Source organism: Neovison vison, chromosome 14 (assembly GCF_020171115.1).
Source record: "Neovison vison isolate M4711 chromosome 14, ASM_NN_V1, whole genome shotgun sequence".
Taxonomy (NCBI): domain Eukaryota; kingdom Metazoa; phylum Chordata; class Mammalia; order Carnivora; family Mustelidae; genus Neogale; species Neogale vison.
In genome coordinates, this window is record NC_058104.1 from 9,512,207 (window position 1) to 9,531,949 (window position 19,743).

At 55.0% G+C, this 19,743-nt stretch overlaps 1 protein-coding gene and 1 long non-coding RNA gene across 2 annotated transcripts; one reads left to right on the forward strand and one right to left on the reverse strand.

Moving 5' to 3' along the window:
- Window positions 1–3,036: 3,036 nt before the first annotated feature.
- On the reverse strand, window positions 3,037–9,452 carry NAT16 (N-acetyltransferase 16 (putative)). The gene is given in 10 exon segments (XM_044233996.1): window positions 3,037–4,095; window positions 4,097–4,175; window positions 4,178–4,277; window positions 4,623–4,687; window positions 4,690–4,845; window positions 5,542–5,617; window positions 5,619–5,671; window positions 5,674–5,772; window positions 5,839–5,915; window positions 9,415–9,452. Coding segments are annotated over 9 exon segments (1,005 nt in total). The 5' UTR covers window positions 5,912–5,915; window positions 9,415–9,452; the 3' UTR covers window positions 3,037–3,791.
- A 1,547-nt stretch (window positions 9,453–10,999) lies between these two features.
- On the forward strand, window positions 11,000–18,193 carry LOC122895986. Its single transcript, XR_006382344.1, has 2 exons — window positions 11,000–11,127; window positions 17,953–18,193. It is a non-coding gene; the product is annotated as an uncharacterized LOC122895986 (long non-coding RNA).
- The last annotated feature ends 1,550 nt before the right edge of the window (window positions 18,194–19,743 follow it).

The window sequence follows — 19,743 nt, forward strand, 5'->3', positions numbered from 1 at the left end:
GCAGTCCCCAAGTTCGGGTCTTTGCCCCCTTGTTTTCAGAGCGTTCCTTTATTCTTCCATTCTTCCCCCAGTTTTTCACCCCTTCCTTCCTCCACTCAGCCCAGAGCCCAGGGGAGCTTCTCAGACACTGACATCCCAAGGATCTCAGCCACCATGGGGTGCGGGAGGGGGGCAGCAAGGTGGAAGCCAGGGCACCCCACCCCACAATAGGGTTGGTGATTCCACAATCTGGATCCTGTCTGTATGGACTCTGAATCTCTGGGTCTATCTCTGGGTCTATTTCTCTTCATCTCAGTTTCCTACCTGGGTGTGCTCATTTACACACACCCCACCTCTCAGAGATATGCTGTGCCCTTCATACTCTGCTGACTCCAGGGGCTTCTGGAAAAGAGCTGGACCTGGGCACAGTTGGCTGGAATTGGTAGAGGAAGGAGAAGGAAGGAAAGATAATGGAGAGGCAGAGCTGGAAAAGGCAATGCTGAGATGGAGAGCTGGAGGGGATGCCTGGTGTTTGCTCTGAGTTATTTGTATAAATCCCTCTCTCTGTCTTTGTTTCTGAATCTCTCATACTCTCCAAGAGGGCAGCAGGAGAAGATGGGGTCCAATGGAGTAGTGATCCAAACTGAAGATTTGGAAAGCCAGGGGAGGGGGGGTGGACAGACCCCTGTGTCTTTTCCCTGGGAAGGTTTGGAAGAGAAAAAGAGGGCAGGGGCTTCGGGACCCCGCAGCTCATCGTCCCCCTATCCTTCCCTTCCCCCCAACCGGTGACTCACCTCTGCAGCCTTTCATTGCGTCAGCGATGGGGGGACAGGCAGAGAGGGGGGCACTTTATGAGAGGGGCAGGGTCTCCAGTCTGAACTGAAAGAAGGTGCTGAAGGTCTCCCCTTAGAAACATTGCCCTATCCCCTGCCCAGCCCAGTTCAGTATAGTGGGGAGTACTGGGGAGGAGACTGAGAGGGGGCTGGGGGCCACTGGTGGGTGTGGGAATGATGAGTAATAGGAAGGGGGTGCTCATCCTGATTTTCAGTTCCAGGGTCCCATTCTCTCATACCCCCACCCACTCCTGAGTGGGGGATGGGAGACCCAGCAAGCCGGGGGAGGGCAAAGCCGCAGAGATGAGTCACCAAGAGAATGGGAGAGAGAGAGAGAGAGAGAGAGACAGAGATGAGGGGAGACACAAAGAGAGACAGCTTCTGGAGAGACTGAGAAGGAAAAACACACACGCCATGAAGATGATATCCACCAACTAACCAGAGATAGCAAATTGTGTACTTTCATAATTCTGCCCCAGCCTCCTCCAACATCCACCTGTCACACACAGACATACTGTTATTCAGAGTTACACTGATGTTCTGAGACACACCCACCTACACAAACACAATATCACACCTAGCATGGCAGTGTCACTCAGACACTTACTGAAGGAAGATGTGACCAGGGTAATGGAGATTTGCGTTGAGAGCCCTCCTTCCTTTTACATGGGAAGGTGGGAGGGGGTAAAAACCCTAAAGGAATGTGACTTCAAAAATCCAAGATGCGGTTTCAGGGACTCACAGGCTACGCCTTGCACACACGACGATACAGTTGCCTACCTCGCCATCCACACATACATAGTGACATATCAAATATCCTCCTCATCAAAAAGCCACTTGGAGTACCTGAGTCTGGGGCACACCAGGCACGTTGTCCCGAATACATCCCACCCGGACACCCTGTGACTCGTACACACATGTACAGAAACGCAGACACACAAAGACGCCCATGGACACACTCACACGGACGGAAACCACCTTGCGCTGCCTCGCCGGCGTCCGCGCGTCCTGGCGCCCCCGCGTGTTACTTTTCGGAATCGCAGTCTCCGGCGCTCCGGAGCTCGGCTCCCGGGGGGCGGTGCCCAAGCTCCCTCTACTTCCTCCCCCTTCCGTGGGGTGCCCACCCAGGAATCCGGGAAGCGAGAGCTCGGGCCAAGAGAGCCGAGAGCCGCGAGTTAGACGCCTGGATTGTGGGGCTGAGGGAGGCCGGTCCTGGATGCCAAGGGGAACTTGGGAGAGAAGCCCATAGAATTTGGATAGCAGCGGACTCCTAGGTCCAGGGGAAAGAGAGACCCGGGGTTGTCAGGGCTCCGCGCAGCTGCCCTCCTCGCTCCAGAGCAACCGCTTCTTTCTGCCGCTGGGCTGGGGTGGGGGTGGGGGCGCGCAGCGGCCAGCAGCCCTCTCCAGCTCCAGGAAGTCATTAGCCCCATTGCCACAGGGCTTAGAGATCCTCTCTAATACAGGCTGCTGGGGAAGGGGGGGGGGATAATGCGTCTCATCCTTCCCCCACCGAGAAGTGAAACAGACACAGAGGGTGGGCTAAGGGTCCGTTTTATTGCAATACAGCCACGGTTGAAGTGACAGGGAGGGTGGCAGCATGGCCAATCGCCGAAGGCAGCAACAGCAGAACTGGAACTGGGGGAAGTGATGAAGCAGCGGCTGTCCTCTGCCCACCTTCTTCCACCTCCAGGCGCCCTTCTCTGCCCACGTCTTTGATTCCATCCCCAGCGACGCCTGTGCTTGCTGTCAACAAATCCCCACCAACTGTCCATCGTCCAGCAAGAAGTTCCAGCACTCACGGTCCCACGGAGTGAGGTTCCGAGGCATGCTCAGGGCTTGGGACTCCGGAATTCTAGGCCCTGCCTGGCTCCAAGCTACTTTGAATGACTTGGAAGTCACTTTGATCTTTGCGAACCTGTTTCCTCCCTCCGTGGTAGATATGAGCATCCAGTGTAGGAGACAGCGCTGTGTACTTCCAGCTGTTACTACTTGGACTCAAATAGAAAGCTGCCAACGTCCAAAAAGCCTAAAGAAACCAGAGGAAGGGAGGGATGTCCAGAAATAACTGGAGGTGGGGGTTCCAGTGGCGCTAGAAGGCAGCCCGGTCAGAACCGGAGAACAGCCCCATACTGGGCTGAGGAATCTGCACTCCCACGCCAGACTCTCCAACCCCCCCCCCCCAGCCCCTGGTCCATGGCCTGGTTCAGGCCACTGGTTGGGGGCATGGGAAGGGGGCCTCTGGCATAGCAACATCGTGCAAAGTTGGAGGAAACCCGTTAGAGGCGGGAGGCTTGGAAAGATGCGTCCCTGGAGGGTCAACAGGGCATTATAATTCCAGTTCATTGACAGGCTCCGTATTGCAAACGGGGTGAGTGATGAAAAGGTCATGGGGAAGAGGAATGGAGGAACAGACAAATGGGCCACGGGGAGCTAAGTGTCTAGGAGGGTGGGGACACAGAGGGAAAGAGGGAGAGGATAGTGATGGAGAAGGGCAGGAGGCCGAGAGGGAGGCAAGGAGGAGAGTGCTGGGCAAGCTCCGAGAGCTTGAGAAAGGGCGGGGGGAAGAAAAGTAATACGTGTTGAGCAGCTGGGCATAGCATATCCTTCTGCCCGCTCCCATCCGCGAGGGGGCAGAAGGGAGAAGCCAAGAAGGGCCGAATTCACTGTCAGGCCAGGCGGCGGACAAGGAAAGGCTCTGAAGTCTGGGATGGAACCCATTCTTCGGCCAGTAAGGGGGAAAGGGTGGACAATCTCAGCGCAAGGGCCTCCCCCAAACCCGGTGGTTTGGATCAAGGCGTGGGCAACAGCTTCGGGGCGCGCCAGAGAAGTCAGGGTAAAAAGTTAGGGCGCTGCGAGTAAGGCGAGGCTTCAGAGCCGACCGCGGAGAGCAGGGGCAGGGGGCGGAGCTTGCGAACAGAAGGGGTAGGGGCTTTCGGCAGATCTAAAGTGCTGCTTCTGTCCCCTCCGATAGGACACACCCTAGATGGCGGCCTCCAGCAGATGCTGCTCCGTATCACCCTTGACCAGCTCGAGCCCCCGGCCGGCCTGGCAGAAGTCAGCCAGCTGTGACCATAACTGGGGCGCTAGGAAAAGCCGGCACATGACGATGAGGCCGGCGAGGCGCGGGGCCTGGGGCTGCAGATGCCGCAAAAGCTGGCTCTGCACCTGCGCGTCATCGCTGCCGAAGGCGCTGATGTTGAGGTAGCGCCACGTGCCGTCACCACCATGCGAGATGGGAAAGGGGCGCGTGCACAGCGTGAGCACGCGGGGCTGTCCACGCGCCACTCCAGGCCTTGGCCGCCAGCGGGCGCGGGCTGCTTTCCCTCGGCCGGTAGGGCTGCCAGTCCTGGATAATGGTCCCTCTGGAAGCTCGTCGCGCTGTGCGGAGGGCGACAGCAGGAGGCGTGCCTCTGAATATGTGCCTGGATCCCCAAGGAGGGGCGAGGTCGGTGTAGGGCCCTGGCTCTCCGAGGGGAGGGGAAGGGTGGGAAGCAGATTAGTCGGTAGGATAAGGGAGGCGCAGGGAAAGGACAAAGGCCCAGATCAGGATCTTTGGGTCCCTGAAGGGAAGCAGGAGCAATAGAGGGGAGGCAGGGTCACGGAACTCCGGACGCCGGGGCTCGACAGCCATCTGGAGTAAGGACAGAGTTGGACGGCTGGGGGTCGGGAGCTTTTTGACCGCCACTACGCAAAAGGGCCTGGGTCAGGTCTGCGAGTCACGGGGCAGGGCTCACGGGCGCCCCCACTCGGCAGACCCAGCAGAGAAAGCAAGCCGGTGACTGCGCGAGGCGGGAGGACGCCTGGTTATGCGAGCTCCCGGGTCCTTCTCACCTGCTGCGTGATTGGGCGGTATTTCTTCAGCTCCCGGGGCCCAGCTGGTTGTCCCGCGTGAGCTGTGCCACCCTGACCCCCAGGTGCTGTCGCGCTACGCCCTTGCCGCGCTCCCTGGGCGCCACGCGCAGCCCCTCCACCAGTACGGTCTCCCTGGCGTCGATCAAGGGCACCGACTCCAGAACGATCTGAGGGCCGACGCCTTTAGGGGGCCCTCCGCCCCACCCGGGTCTCTCGGCTCACGGGACTCGCCTCTTCCCACACGCTGAATACTCCATCGTCCCCACCCCGGGCGCCAGGCCAGGCCCGGGCCTGCCCGGGGAGATCTCCTCAGCCCTGGGGCCTCGAATTCCAGAGCCGGCCCTTCCATCCCGGTCTCATCCACCTCTAGAGAGGATCCAGCTCCGCTTACACCGGGTCCCTGGGCATCGCCACACCCCTTTTCCTTGGCCACACCCCCAGGAGCTTGTCACGCCCCCTAGTCCCTGCCACGCCCCCCTGCTCTTCTTAGCTCCGCCCCGACCCCCCTCTAGCAGCCCGGCCCGCTCGCAGTTTCCAGATGCTTTTTGAGCGAGAGTTCAGTCCATTCAGGGGTCCTGACCCTGCTCTTGGTCTCGCCTCCAGTCTACCTTCTTTTAGCTGCTCTCTTTTTATGCTCCTGCCCCCCAAAACTACTCAAACGAATCTTCAAACACCGAAGCTCTCACCAGTCCCTCCCTCTGGTTCCTCCATTCTTCCCAGTAATGCGCTCATTGCTGGGCCCCTGCATCCGCAAGCCTGACTCTTTGGTTCCAGAGCGGACTGGCTCCTCAGGCCTCCTCTCCTTCCCAAGATCCCAGTCACCAAACGTAGCTTCACCCCGCTTTCACCTGGGCCCCGACTCTCACCACTCCTTTACGCTTGGCCAGCACCACGGTGCCGTCGGGATCCCGGAGCCGGCTGTGGTAGTGGCTGGGAACGTAGTGGTCAAGGTCTACTGGAGATGCCCCCCGAGATGGCCAGCACCTCCTCAAAATCCCGTTCTGTGCCACCACGGAGACCAAAGGCTTGGCCTTGGCGTCAGGCCGCGATCTGGACCTGGGGTTGGCCCCCAAGGGCTTGGCCTTGGCCTCAGGCCCTGATTCAGCCCCTGGGGTCTCGCTCTCAGCCTCAGGCCGTGATCCGGATCTGGACGTGGCAGCCTCCCCCTCCAGGCGTCTGAATGTGGCCTTGTTTTCAGGCTTAGGAACCTCTGAGCTGGCTGCACCACACCTGGCTTCCAACTTCATTTCCCTGCAGAAAATAGACAACCCAGTGTTGTGGTCAGAGCCCCTGTTTCCACATGTGGCCCCCAATACCTCCAGCCCCCACAGCCCTTTCCTACACAAATACCCCTTCTCTTCTGCTCTCCACACAGACCCCAGGAATACAGGGCCTCTGGCTCCGGCAAGCTCCCAGAGCTCCCAAACCTACCAGGGAGTTCTTCCACAGTCACAAATCGGGACCCCATGAGCTCCTCAGAGACTGTCCCGAGATCCCCTTCACATCCAGCTGCCCCTAAGGGACTCAGACAAGGGGCAAAAGGCCCTTGAAGGGGTAAAAGATTGAAAAGGTCCCACCACTTCTCCAAGACTTCTGCAAGAACATGAGAAACCATCATCTCCACTCGCCCTACAAAAGGGGTCCCTGGGGAAAACAGAGGGTTCCATCCCCCCCCTTTCCTACCACTGCCAGTCACAATCCCAGAGCAAAGGGGGGGTATAAACTCCAGATCTTCCCCTCTTGCCAGTCCAGTACCCGCCACTCCCACCTCTGACACGTACATTCAAACATAAACCAGAGTGGACAGTTGGATAGGTCCATTGGAAAATTTCAAGTCATTCCTCCCAGGCTGATCAAAACGCCTTTTCCTTCCTCCTGCTGGAGTTTGTTCCCTCCTTCTCCGTAGGGAGACCTGGCTCCCCTCTAGGGCTAGATGATCATTTGGGAAAAGGCTCTGTTGGAGCTCCGGCAAACAGAATGTCCGCAAAGATCACCTATGCCCCTCTTCCATTTACCTTCCCTCCAGAGGGTCTCTTCTGATTTTCTCTCTCCCTCTGTTCTTCTTTCTAATTTCTTCCTATAATTCTTACCCTATCTCCTACTCAAGATTTTCTGTGTCCTTCCTATTCTCATTTTTGGGTCAGCTCCCCTGGATCTGTCACCGTTCAGCCTCTTCTGTTTTCCCTGCCAGAAACAGGGCCAAGAGAGAGCCCCCTCCCCAAGTCCTAATGGCTCTTCATTTGCAGACCTCTCCCCTCCAGACCAACCAAATCAATCAATTAAACCCCCCTCCTCTCTTTCAGCTAGTTATAACAGTCCCTTCCTACAACCGACCTCAAGCCTCATTAACCAACATCCCAGGAGACACATCTACTAGCTACTTTGTGGGGGATGATACCGGTTTGTTTGTTCGTTTGCTTTTTTAACAAGCACACCGCCTAGGTTTGGGAGAGGGGACAAACAATGGCACTAAGGAGTTTAGGGATGGTCTTAGTTCCCACACCATAAACAGCTTACATAACTACAGCATGCTTGCTACACGGACGAAACTTCAAAACAAAAGCCCCATGTCTAAGGCCCTCCTGGGTAATCCTTACCTGCCTGAGGTAAGACAGCATCAGGTCAGTATCATCAGAGAGAGGGGAAGCAAAGACTCAGAGGATCTTATAGCCCTTGCTAGAGCACCTGAGACCATCAAGTTCAACCCACTTCTTTAACAGTGAGGAAACGGACACCCAAAGGAGGCTCAGATCTGGCCTAAGGTGACTCCGCTTGGATAGAGCCAGGCTTGAGGTCAAGGTTAAGTTTTCCTGGCTCCCAGGCCAGTGCGGGAGTGTATTTTTGGTGTATTTGGGTCTCCAAACCTAGGCAGAAGAGCAAGGACAGGAATTACTGGGTCCTTCCTTGGCAGGAGTCAAAGGTCCCAAGAACTAAAAGCTCAGAACCAGAGATGGGGTCCTTGGGAGGAAACCCTAGTGCCCTCCCCTCACTGTCAGCCCTTCCATGCCAACAAGCCTGGGACCAGCTCAAGCATCAGATTCCTTGTGGCAGGCTCTGGCAATGATGGGTCTCAGAAATGAGCAAGTTAGCTTGTGGCTTCCGTCTACATTTCCAGGCAACCTCACCAGTAGTTCAAGGGTCCCTGAAAAATATCAGCTGGTAGTTCCATGCTGAGCTCGGCAATTTCCTACAGCCCCCAAAGGAGACAGAATGTGAGCAACTTGGAGACAGGGACCCATCCAACTGATTCAAGACATGAGGCTTCAGTTACCCTCCTTTGCTTTCAAGTTGGGGGAGACTCTTTCCAAAGGGTGTGTCTTCATCTTGAATAAGGTTGTTTGTAAGGAGGTCACAGGAAAGAAGGAAGAGCTTGCAAATTCTTCTCTCTCATTTTCTTCCCAGGCACTCCTCTATACCTATTCCCTTTTTGGGGGATGGGACACAAATATTCCAAGTTCCTTAAACCCTGGGGGAGGTGGGTGCTGGGAACAAAGCAAGCCAGAGGCTCCAGGCCAAGCCAAAGCTGCTGGCTGGCCCCACAACCCTGGCTCCACACTCTGATCCCTTTCCATCCCTCAGGACAGTGCCCTCCAACCTGGCTCCTTGAACTGTCATTCCCATAAGGTATCTAGGCAGAGGGAGCCCATGCCCCCAGGGCACTGTGGGAGATGTAGTTCAGGCATCTCCTGGACTGAGCTCCAGGAAGAGGGGCAGCATTTCCCTTGCCCTCCATATCCCTGCATCCTTGGATCCATTCTTTCAATCTTATAAATATGAATGCTCACTCTGGGAGGGGATGATTAAAGTCCTCGCTGGTCATGCCGGGAGGCCCCCACCCCACCTCCACTGCACCCCACACACCTGAAATATTGATGCCCTTGAGGTCGACAGCTTCTCGGAGCTGGAAGAGGGAGTAGAGGGAGCAGACAGCGGAGAGGCGGAGACAAAGAGACGGCAGCAACACAAAGCACCCAAAGAAGAGAGCAAAAAGGACAGGAAGGGAGGCAGGAAGGAGACAAAGGCGGACAGGGAGGTGCGGGGCAGGAGAGGATGGGAGAGGGGAGTGGGGGGAGGCACGGATACCAGACACAGACATGACACCTCGTGACTCTGGGCCAAGCAGATGCAAAAAAAAAAAAGTCCTAGCAATGCACCCCCTCCCCAGGGAGACCATAAATAGAAAGCAGCGACACTCCCCCTTCTCCCCACGGTGCGCGATGGGGTAAGGGGTCAAGGGGAGGAGAGAGCCAGAAAAAGAGTCAGGAAGAGAATAGAGACCTCGGGAACAGAGGCGGGGGAGACAAGATAAAATGGGGCACAGGCAGGGGATGAGGAAGATAGACCAATGAGCCATGGGGGGTGCCCCAGAGCCACAGCCATGGATTAGGGGCTGTCCTGGAGGGTTTTCCCCAGTCTTTCCTCTGCCCCTTCCCAGGAGTGGGGATGGGGGGGGCAGGCGGGACAGAGCTTCCGAAGGAAGCTACTTGGCAGGGGTCCCCGTGGGCGCCAGGCTCAGGGGACAGGTGGGAGCGAAATGACGACGGGATGGGGGAGGGATGACGGACGGGAAAGTGCCTCTGAACATCTAGGCAAAGTCCGGGTCCTAGTTATCTAGGTCACCGGACCGGGAGGGGTAGGGGTAGGACTGTAGGGGGCACAGCGGCTGTCTTCCCCTGGGGGGGGGGTGGCCTTCTGCTACCCCCGTTCCGCGGAGGAGGAGCACGCCAGCCCCCAGCCCCCGGCCCCCTACCTCGCCGGAGCAGGAGCCCGGGCCGGGATACCGAGACACGGAGCGGGGCAGGCCACGCGGACAGCGAACCAGGTGTCGGGAGTGGGGTCCCTTCGGAGCCCTGAGGGTCGAGTTCGGACGGCGCGGGGGGACCGGAGCAGTCCCAACGCGGAGTTGGAGCGCGGATGTGGGGTCTGCGCCGCGGCTCAGTGCCGCACGCGGGCGGGAGGTTCGGGGTTCGGGTGCTGCGGGCGCCTCCCGCCGCGACGCTCTGCTGGGCCCGCGCTGCGGCTCGGAGGGGCGGAGACCCTGGCGACGCGGAGGAAACCCGGCCCGGATCTGGAGTGGACTCAGGGCGGCCTGGGGGCGGGTGGGCGGAGAGCAGGTGCGGGGGAAGGTTGCGGGGGGGGCGGGGGGGCGTGCGGGCCCCGGGGCCGGCGCAGCTGGGTGGCCTCAAGTCCGGCCGACGAGACTTAGCCCCTTGTCCTGGCTGGGCAGCGGGACTAAGGGTGGGAGGTGCCTACGGTTTTGGCTGAGAGGTTGACTGCTGGCTTAGTTATCACTCCACACCCCAGCACCTTTACATTCTGCCCCGGGGCCTCCCCGCCCCCCCCCCACCGCTTTCGCAGTCCTCCCTCCTCCGGGCGACACCCCCTCAAACTAATCCCAGTGCCAGGTAAGTCAGAGCCAGTGGAGAGGGCACGCAGAGCCCTGGGGACCAGGTCGGAGAAACCGATGGAGGAAATTGGAAACGCTTGCAGATGGGGGTGCAAGGAGACACCGGGAGACAGATGGGGACGGGAGCCCCTCTCCCTCGCCCTCCCTCCAGGGTCTGCCCAGCTCTCCTGCTCCCTCTTCTCACCAAAGCTGATTCCCCACCTATCTTTTCCCACTTTTTAAAATACTTTCCAAGGTGATAACTCAGCGATCCAATAGGCTGTGCTAATGTGATCAGGTCGGGGGGTGGGGGGTGGTTCGTGTCCTCTTCCGGGGCTCCCAGACACACGGCCACGCGGAGGGTTATACAGACGAGAGTCATCCTTGGAATTCCAGGCCCAGGTAGGCCAATAAATAACTGACAAGTCACTTAACCTTCTTACTTTTCTTTTTTTTTAAGTTTTTATTTCTGTAATCGCCGCACCGAACGTGGGGCTCGAACTCACGACCCCGAGATCAAGAGTTGCATGCTCCACCGAATGAGCCGGCCGGGCGCCCCTCTTGCTTCTTTTTCTTAATATGACTTCTCCCCATTTCTGTTTATTTTATTATTATTATTTTTAACTGCTAACACCCTGCCCATCTCCCAAAGCCGCGGGTAAGGTGGAACGTGCTCCACGGTGGGGCAGCTCCTCAAAAAGTTGGCGTTAAAAGTCACTGGCGGCAGGAGGGAGACGCAACCAGGCTCTAATCCCTCCCTTTTCGCCAGAAGCCCCGCCTTCTGCCACCAGAAGCTCTGGGATTGGCTCAACGTTCACCACTTCCAGTTCCCTCAGCCAATGAGAAAAGAAAGTTTCCCGAAGTTGCTAACGCTTCACGTCTGAGCTGCGCAGAAGGGAGAAGTCGCCGCTCATTGGTCTAATCAAAAGCCACGTGGTTCCACAATCACCACGCGCAGGCTGCTTCTGTCCCGACTCCCCTGAGAGTTTAGGGGGGCGGTGGTGATAAGAGGATGGAAGGTGACGAATCCCCTGGCTGCCCCTCCCAGCAAGAGGGAACTAGAGGCTTTCGGCATCCGTAAGTGCTTTGAGGATGCGGGGTGGTGGGGGAGAGGGGATGGAGGGGGAGGGAGGTGGGGGTGCATCACCTTATGCCACTGGACTTTAAAATCCGCCAAGGTTAAGACCCGTGGGGGTGGAAGCATGACAGAGGCGTGAGAGTCCTGGCTTCACAGGTCTGGGTACCAGGTCACCCCACCTCTCCCCCCCCCCACTTCACCCCCGCACCCCTTCGTAGTGGTGAGCCGCAGAACCACCCAGAATGTTTGCACAGCACTTCGGTTTGATTCTCATAACACTGTAGGATGGGTGAGGCTTGTTTAGTCACTTCCACAAAGGAAGAAAGTGGGTTCTGAGAAGTCCCGCCACGTGGGCTAGATCCCGTAGCTGGCAAGGGACACTATGAAGGCCTCCGGCTGCAAACGGAGACCCCCACCGACCACTGACCCCCTCAGAGGGCAGAGGTACTTGGTGAAAATGCTTTTGCAAAGGGCAGCGCACGAAGCACATGTCAGGGCAGTTAATGCTGGAGGTTTCCCTTAGCTGCCCTGAATTTTGTAAACGCTGTCTCGGACCCTGGGGACCCATACTGGCTTTGACCTTCATGCTGGGCTTGTTTCTTTGGGCCTTTTATTTGGAAGAGCATATTGTGTGTCTTCTCTCTAGACCCGTGTGTCTTACTGTCAGGAGGGCAGTATTTTCCTCCCTACTCTTTCATTCATATGGGCCGTCTGTATCCCCATCATCGTCTCTCACCCTCCCCTTCAGCAGACCACCTTGGGTCTTCTTCTCCAGCCTTGAACACCTCCGCACACTGGGATTCTGATGACCAGAACTTCCTCCCCCAGATTTTTGGTTTTGGGGTGTTCTCCTCTCTGACCCCTCTTCTCCCTCTGACTCTCCAGCTTTTGAGACCAAGGCTGAGACCCCTGGCCTCTCCCTAATCCAGTGACCCTTCTTCCTGGGCAAGTCCCCATTGTATGAGTCAAGTCTATCGGCACTTGGCTGATCTCAGAGAAATATGAAAGATGCTTTACGGGCGCCTAGGTGGCTCAGTGGGTTAAGCCGCTGCCTTCGGCTCAGGTCATGATCTCAGGGTCCTGGGATCGAGTCCCACATCGGGCTCTCTGCTCAGCAGGGGGCCTGCTTCCCTTCCTCTCTATCTGTCTGCTTCTCTGCCTACCTGTGATCTCTGTCTGTCAAATAAATAAATAAAAATCTTTAAAAAAAAAAAAGATGCTTTACTGAGCATCTTATGGGCACCACATGTGCTTTTTGTCGATTAGGCAAAGGACCAGCTGATCTGCAGATAAGGCAGGAGGCCAAAGATCAAAGGGTTAAGTAATTGCCTCGGAGTCACAGAGCCAGTGAACGCTAAAGTCTTACTCAGAATTATGGCATTGGAAGGAACTTTCCAGATCACCTCAGAAGGCAAGGTATCCCAGATCCCACATACTGGTGACTCACGGTTTCTTTTTTTTTTTTTTTTTTTTTAAGATTATTTATTTATTTATTTGAGAGAGAGAGACAGTGAGAGAGAGCATGAGCGAGGAGAAGGTCAGAGAGCGAAGCAGACTCCCCATGGAGCTGGGAGCCTGATGTGGGACTCGATCCTGGGACTCCAGGATCACGCCCTGAGCCGAAGGCAGTCGTCCAACCAACTGAGCCACCCAGGCGTCCCACTCACGGTTTCTTCATCTGTAAAGAGGGCATAGCTCCCACCTTCCAGTAAGGATTAAGTAAGATAATGTAAGAAAAGTGCTTGGCAGAGCATAGATGTTCGATTAAAAGTAGGTATTACGATCTAGCCAACTAGAACAACAATTCTCCCCTGCGGTGCATTGCAGCTTGTACACTGAAATGCAGACGGAAGCAGAGGCCTGCCTTATTCATTCTTCCTTTGGGACTCTCAGACTCTAGGAACTTCATGAATCAGGGGATAGAAAGCTGGGAAGCCACTGAGCTTGACAGTGAACTCTTTTTTAGAACAGGGTTGATGTTACAGCTATCCTTTTTTGGCTGTTGTTGTTTTAAGATTTTATTTATTTGGGGTACCTGGGTGGCTCAGTGGGTTAAAGCCTCTGCCTTCAGCTCAGGTCAGGGTCTCCGGGTCCTGGGATGGAGCCTGAATCTGGCTCTCTGCTCAGCAGGGAGCCTGCTTCCCCCACCCCGCGACCTGCCTCGCTGCCTATTTGTGATCTCTCTCTCTCTCTCTCTGTGTCAAATAAATAAATAAAATCTTTTTTTAAAAAGATTTTATTTATTTAAAAATCTTTTTTTTAAAGATTTTATTTATTTATTGGTGGGGGGAGGGAGAAGGAGCGGGGCAGAGGGAGAGGGAGAGGGAGAAGCAGACTTCCTGTCGAGCAGGGAGCCGGACGTGGGGCTCAATCCCAGAACCCCGAGATCATGACTCAAGCAGAAGGCAGACGCCTAACTGACTGAACCACCCAAGCCCCCTGATGTTAAAGCTATCTTTATACCTCTGGTGCTTTGTTCAGCTCTTGGCACATAGTAAATGCTTAATAAGCATATTATGAAAGAAGGAATGACTTCAACCTAGATCTAGAGTAGGGGAGGTTGAGACCACCTTTGATCGTTTTTATCGAAAGTCATCCACTGGGTAGAGGTAAAACCAGACTCCTGGTATCCTAACCCCAAGCCAATGCACAACCCAGCCTCACACTGCATTTCTTTCTTTCTTTCTTTTTCTTTTTCTTTTTTTTAAAGATTTCATTTATTTATTTGAAAGAGAGATCGAGATCATGGGATCATGGGATCATGACCTGAGCCGAAGGCAGAGGCTCAACCCACTGAGCCACCCAAGCGCCCCTCACAATGCGTTTGTAGAAGCTCAGGATAACGGCTTGTGCCTAGAAGTCCTTGAAGTTCCATGATACCTTCTCTCCCCACCCATCAGCAGGTCCCTCTCTCCAGGTCCATATGAACCAACTTTGCCTGTAATGCCTGTCATTTATTCACAAACATTAACGTCATCTTCGATGGGTCTGATTGACTCCATTTCTGTTCTCAAAGAGCACAATCATTAGCTAGCCATCAGAAAAAGTATCAGTAAAAGCCATCACTTTTACTCTGGAGACTATCTAACACATGCAGAAAATAGAACGGTATAACGAAGCCTCACTGGCCTACCGTCAGCTTCAACAATTATCAGCTCATAACCACTATCATTGGACACTACAAGCACCCTGATATTTTGGAAAAAATTGCAGACATCATATCATTTCTGGTATTTCAGTAGATCTTTATCATAGGGAGAGATAGAATTGTGTCTCCCTCCCCAATTCATATATTGAAACCCTAACCTCCAGTGTGACTGTATTTGGAGACAGGGGCCTTTACACAGGGAATAAAAGCTAAATGAGATCATAAGAGTGGGACTAGAATCCATAGGATTATAAGAGGCAGAGACCCGGAGCTCCTCTCTCTACCCTCGCATTTGCAGAAAAAAGACCTTGTGAGGAGACAGAAAGAAAGTGACTCTACAGGCCAGGAAGAGAGCTTTCACCAGAAACGGAATCTGCCAGAACCTTGATCATGGACTTGTAGCCTCCAGACCCATGAGAAATAAATGTGGGGGACACCTTGGGTGGCTTAGTCCATTAAGTGACTGACTCTTGATTTAGGCTGAGGCCATGAGTCATTTAAATGCTTTAAATTTTTCTTTTCATTTGTTGGTCTTCAAAATAACAAGTTTTTATTTTTTTTTTAATTTTCATGATTTTTATTTATTTAGTATGCAACGGAGAGAAACCATGAGAGCGGGAACACAAGCAGGGGGAGTGGGAGAGGGAGAAGCAGGCTCCCTGCTGAGCAGGGAGCCAGATGTGGAACTCGATGCCACGATGCCAGGACCTTGGGATCATGATCTTAGCGGAAGGCAGACGCTTAACAGACTGAGTCACCCAGGCGCCCCTAAAAAATAACAAGCTGGGGAGCCTGGGTGACTCAGTGGGTTGAGCCTCTGCCCTCGGCTCAGGTCATGATCTCAGGGTCCTGATGCAGATGGAGCCCTGCATCGGGCTCTCTGCTCAGCAGGGAGCCTGCTTCCCCCCCCCCCCTCTACCTGCCTGCCTACTTGTGATCTCTGTCTGTCAAATAAATAAGTAAAATCTTAAAAAAAAAAAAAAAAAATCCCCTCCAGTGGATAAAGAAGGACAAGGTCCCGCCAGGAGGAGGAAGCAGCCTGAGCAAAGCCCAGAGCAACAGCACCCTTTGCAAGAACTGGCAGTTCTGGGTTGTACCGGTCTTGTAGGCAGGGGCTGGCCTGCTGGGAGTGGGGTGGGGAGGGGGGTTTAAGCAGGAGTGACACCTTTGCCTTGTGAGTAGAGACCGCCCTCTGGTGCCCACATGGGGGAATGACGGGGAAGAAAAAAGCCAGAGAAGGCATCAAGTTGAGCTTTTAAATTTCCTCAGTTCATATGTTTAGAAGTTAGACTCTTCCAGATCAGGACGAGAAATCACAATGTTGGGGCTTTTCATTCAGGAGGAGGAATGGCATGAGGAAACTCATTAATGGTTTTGTCCACAGGCCTCTTGAAAATACATGAGGCCCTTCAGGATGATCTAGTGACCCATGTTCTTCTCTCTGTGCACCTGTCACGCACAGTGCTCCAAGAAAAGATCCCGTGGCGAATGCTCGCCAGCACCTAACATAATTTGCACAAAAGACCATCTCTGGGTGGGTGCGGCCCCCAGGCATAAGCAGAGAAGATTTTTGTGCGAATTTTTAAAGGACACCTGTTGGGGCGCCTGGGGGCTCAGTGGGGTTAAGCCTCTGCCTTCAGCTCAGGTCATGATCTCAGGGTCCTGGGATCGAGCCCCGAATCAGGCTCTCCGCTCAGCAGGGAGCCTGATTCCTCCTCTCTCTCTGCCTGCCTCTCTGCCTACTTGTGATCTCTCTCTCTCAAATAAATAAATAAAATCTTTTAAAAATTAAAAAAAAAAGGGTACCTGTCAAGAGCTGAATGTGCACCGCCCCCTCAACTCAAAAAGACATACTGATGTCCTTACCCTTAGTGCCTGCAAAAGAGACCTTATTGGAAGATGGGTTCTTTGCAGACGTAATCACATTAAATGAGGTCATACGGAATAAGAGTGGGCCCTAATTGAATCTAGAAGTGGGCATCTAGAAGGAGAGGGAGATTTGGACACAACACAGAGGGAGAAGGCCGTGTGACACCAGAGGCAGAGACTGACATAGGTCCCGGCCCGAGGATTGATGGCACCGCGTGCGGAGCTGAAAGAGGGGAGGGAGGGGTTCTTCCTCCACAGGTTTCTGAGGGAGCAGACACTGCGGACACTTGGTTCTGGTCTCCGGAATTGTGAGACAATCCATTTGGTTCTTTTAAATCACCAAGTGTGGGGCCCCTTGTTAGGGAAACTAGTGGTGCTCCCTCCCTTCCCACGATGGGTGCAACAATCCCCCCAACTTCTGGCTCTGTGAAGGGAACCCCCATGCACTCCCGCCCCCAGCCTGGCTTCCTGGGCACAATCTACAAATGATGCAGCTGGTTCCCTCTGCACAGGCCTCTTGGACATGCTTCCTTCGCTCGTGCCTGGTGCATGGCCATCACAGAACGCAGTCAAAATGCAAAAACACCCAAGACGCACTTCCTGCCCTTAACCGCCGCATTTAATAATAGGAGATAAAAGATCATGGATGAGTCGTATTGTTCGGGTAACAGAAGACCAGTCGGCCTGATGCGATGGTGTACGTGATGGGATCCTATGGTGTGAGGCTTGGGATGTGGCTGTGGCTAGGAAAAGATTTCCCGTAAAAACGTGGGCGAGATAAGAATGCCAGTAACTCAGGTCTGCTGAGCGCCCTGCCGGGTCCCATTTCTCTGCCTACCTCATTTCGAGCTCATCAGGAACCCTGTGGTATAGACGGGAGGCTTAGAGGCGGTGCGTGAGCTTGCCAAGGTCCGCTCATCGTGAGGGTTGAGCCCCAGGAGCTGAACTGGGGCTCGTTGGTAAGGGTTCCATCCGCTCTCCGCTCAGGAAGGAGAGCCAAGTCAGAGACAGGCTGGGAAGATGAACTGGGCTGTTTGGAGGCTTCCTGGAATGTGGTGCTGAGGATTTCACACCTTCGAACAACAAGGACCGCGTGACAGTGAGGATCCAATAGAGAGACTTACACGCAGAAAGCAGTGCGTTACAAAGAGCACCTGGACAGCGGGAGAAGGGGTTGGATGGGAGGGGAGGGGCAAGACATCTCTGATCGCAGAGGAGCCGTCCCAGAGGCTGTCCGCGGAGGGATGGGGGTGGGGAGCGAGAGGAGAAGCTGGAGACCGTTTAGCAGGAAAACTGAAGAGGCCAGGGGTCTCGAGTGGGGTTCTGGAAGGTGTGGGGAGAAACAGGAGGTGAGGACCATTCTGGCATGTCCAGCATCTGGCATGTCTCCAGGAACCCTAGGGATGGCAGGCAGCTCAGGACCTAGGGCTCCCTGGGTACACAGATGCCGTGTTCTGCCCCTACAGAGCTTGCCCTTTCCACAAGCAGGTGGGGAGGACCATAGGGGCTGGAGCTCAGGTGGAAGGACCAGCAGCCGGGCTGGAGGAGACCTCATCTATGGGAGATGCCTGCCAGATCCCCAAAGCATACTGGGGTTGGCCTTGGTGACAGGGGAATGGAGACAGGACTAGCCGTGGGGCTCGGGTCAGACCCTAGCAAGATTCTCCCTGTCTGGGTCTGGAGCTTCCAGACCAGCCGTGGTCATGCCCGGACCTCCCCTGGGCTGCTGGGTGGACTCTGCTACACCGTGAAGGCTTCTCCCCCCCTCGGCCCTCCTCAGTGCCACCTCCCCCTCCTTTCTCCGCAGAGGCTTCCAGATGTTTCCTCCCAGCTCCACTGTGGCTGAGGAGGCACCCACCCGAATGAGAGAAAGCCAAGGGTGAAGAAAGAAGGCTGGGTCACACCAGTGAGTGGACAGTTTGCCTCAACCTCAGCACAGAGACATCGGTGCGGCTGTCCCGTGAACCTGGACGGCATCTCACGCCCATCGCAGAGAAACCCTGTGTATGTTCGGTTGATGAGAATCTGAGCCATACCCTTGTGATTTGTGCGCTTGTCTGTGTTGTATTTCAATTAGGAGTTTTAAAACCTCACAACTTGGAAGTAGGTAGTCCCTTGTTACCAGGGGAAACTGAGGCTTATGTGCTTGGACCAAGGTCATGACCAGTGGCTGGCAGAGCTGGACCCTCCTGCCAAGCATGTGGCTCAGGGCTGGATGCCCTTATCCCTCAGCAGACTTGTTTTTGCCACTCTCCTGTGGTTCAGAGATGGCCCTTGGACCACGTTGGGTCCTCAAATTCAAGTTCAGGCTCAAGCGTTCCCCTGAACTACCTCCCTTCCAACTCTGTGCTATTTCTGTTTCCAGTCAGTGACTATTGTCACCCTGCCAGCAGTGTGGCATCTTTCTCTGTGAGGACCCAGGACGTGCAGGCCAGAACAGGAAGGGACAGGTCTTGTGCTCTGAAGCTCAAGCATAATCTCTCTAGAATCTTGATTCCTGTCAGGGCCTCCAGCTTTGATCATGGTCTGGGCCTGAGCGGCCTCAGCTGAACTAAGCCCGTTGGCCAAGGTGACAATTGTGCTGGGGAGATTTAGCTCCAGGTTAGAGCCCATGTGACAGCAGCCTCTGGGACGCAGGGGACTGACGTCGCACAAGGCCCTTTGATTGTCTCACCTGGAGTCTCCATCCAGCGGGGGACACTTGTCATTGTCCAGGGGTGTCATTTCCTTTTCTCTCCTTTTTTTCCTTGAAGACTTTTATTTGTTTATTTGACAGAGAGTGACACAGCGAGAGAAGGAACACAAGCAGGGGCGTGGGAGAGGGAGAAGCCGGCTTCCTGCTGAGCAGGGAGCCTGAGCCTGATGTGGGGCTTGATCCCAGGACCCTGAGACCATGACCTGAGCCGAAGGCAGAGGCCCAACCCACTGAGCCACCCAGGCGGTCCCTGCCCTGCAAGTCTTGCCACAGCTCTTGGCACTGAGGACACATTCTGTTTGCTGTACCCCATCCTCAACACGAACCTACGGGTACAGGTGCCGAGGCTCTCTCCGAGAGATGGAAGCCTGATCTTGACCTTCCTGTACCTTTCTGGTTTGTGTCTAACCCACCCAGATGTTTCCACATGAGGGATAATGTTCCCTCTCAGCTGTCCCTCTCTCCACCAAGATGAGACATGACCACTTCCCTGAGAAGCTTGCCCAGTTAGATTTATGAGTACTGGGAAGACTTTGTTTCTCCTGACCATATGTCTGCCTCTAGGGCCAACCCAGTCCTAACTGCTTGCTGGCTTCTGTTTCTCTCCAGCCTCAGGCTAATCCCTCCCCTCTCCTGACTTACTGGTCTTGGATTTCAGATAGGAGTAATGAGTGATGGAGAGTGAAGTCCCTTCCTTCCTCTCCCCCACTCCCCAAAAGTTCCATTCCTCACCTACCACCCAGCCCCAACTCCCCTCCCCAGAGACAGGCATCTATCACTCACAGAGAAGGGCAGGGGGCTTTTTGGAGGAAGGGCCACAGCGATCTAATCCCCATACCCCCAGCCGTTGGTGGCCAGTTCTCACTAGAAGACGGTGCCTTTGTCCCTCAGGGGAAGAATCCA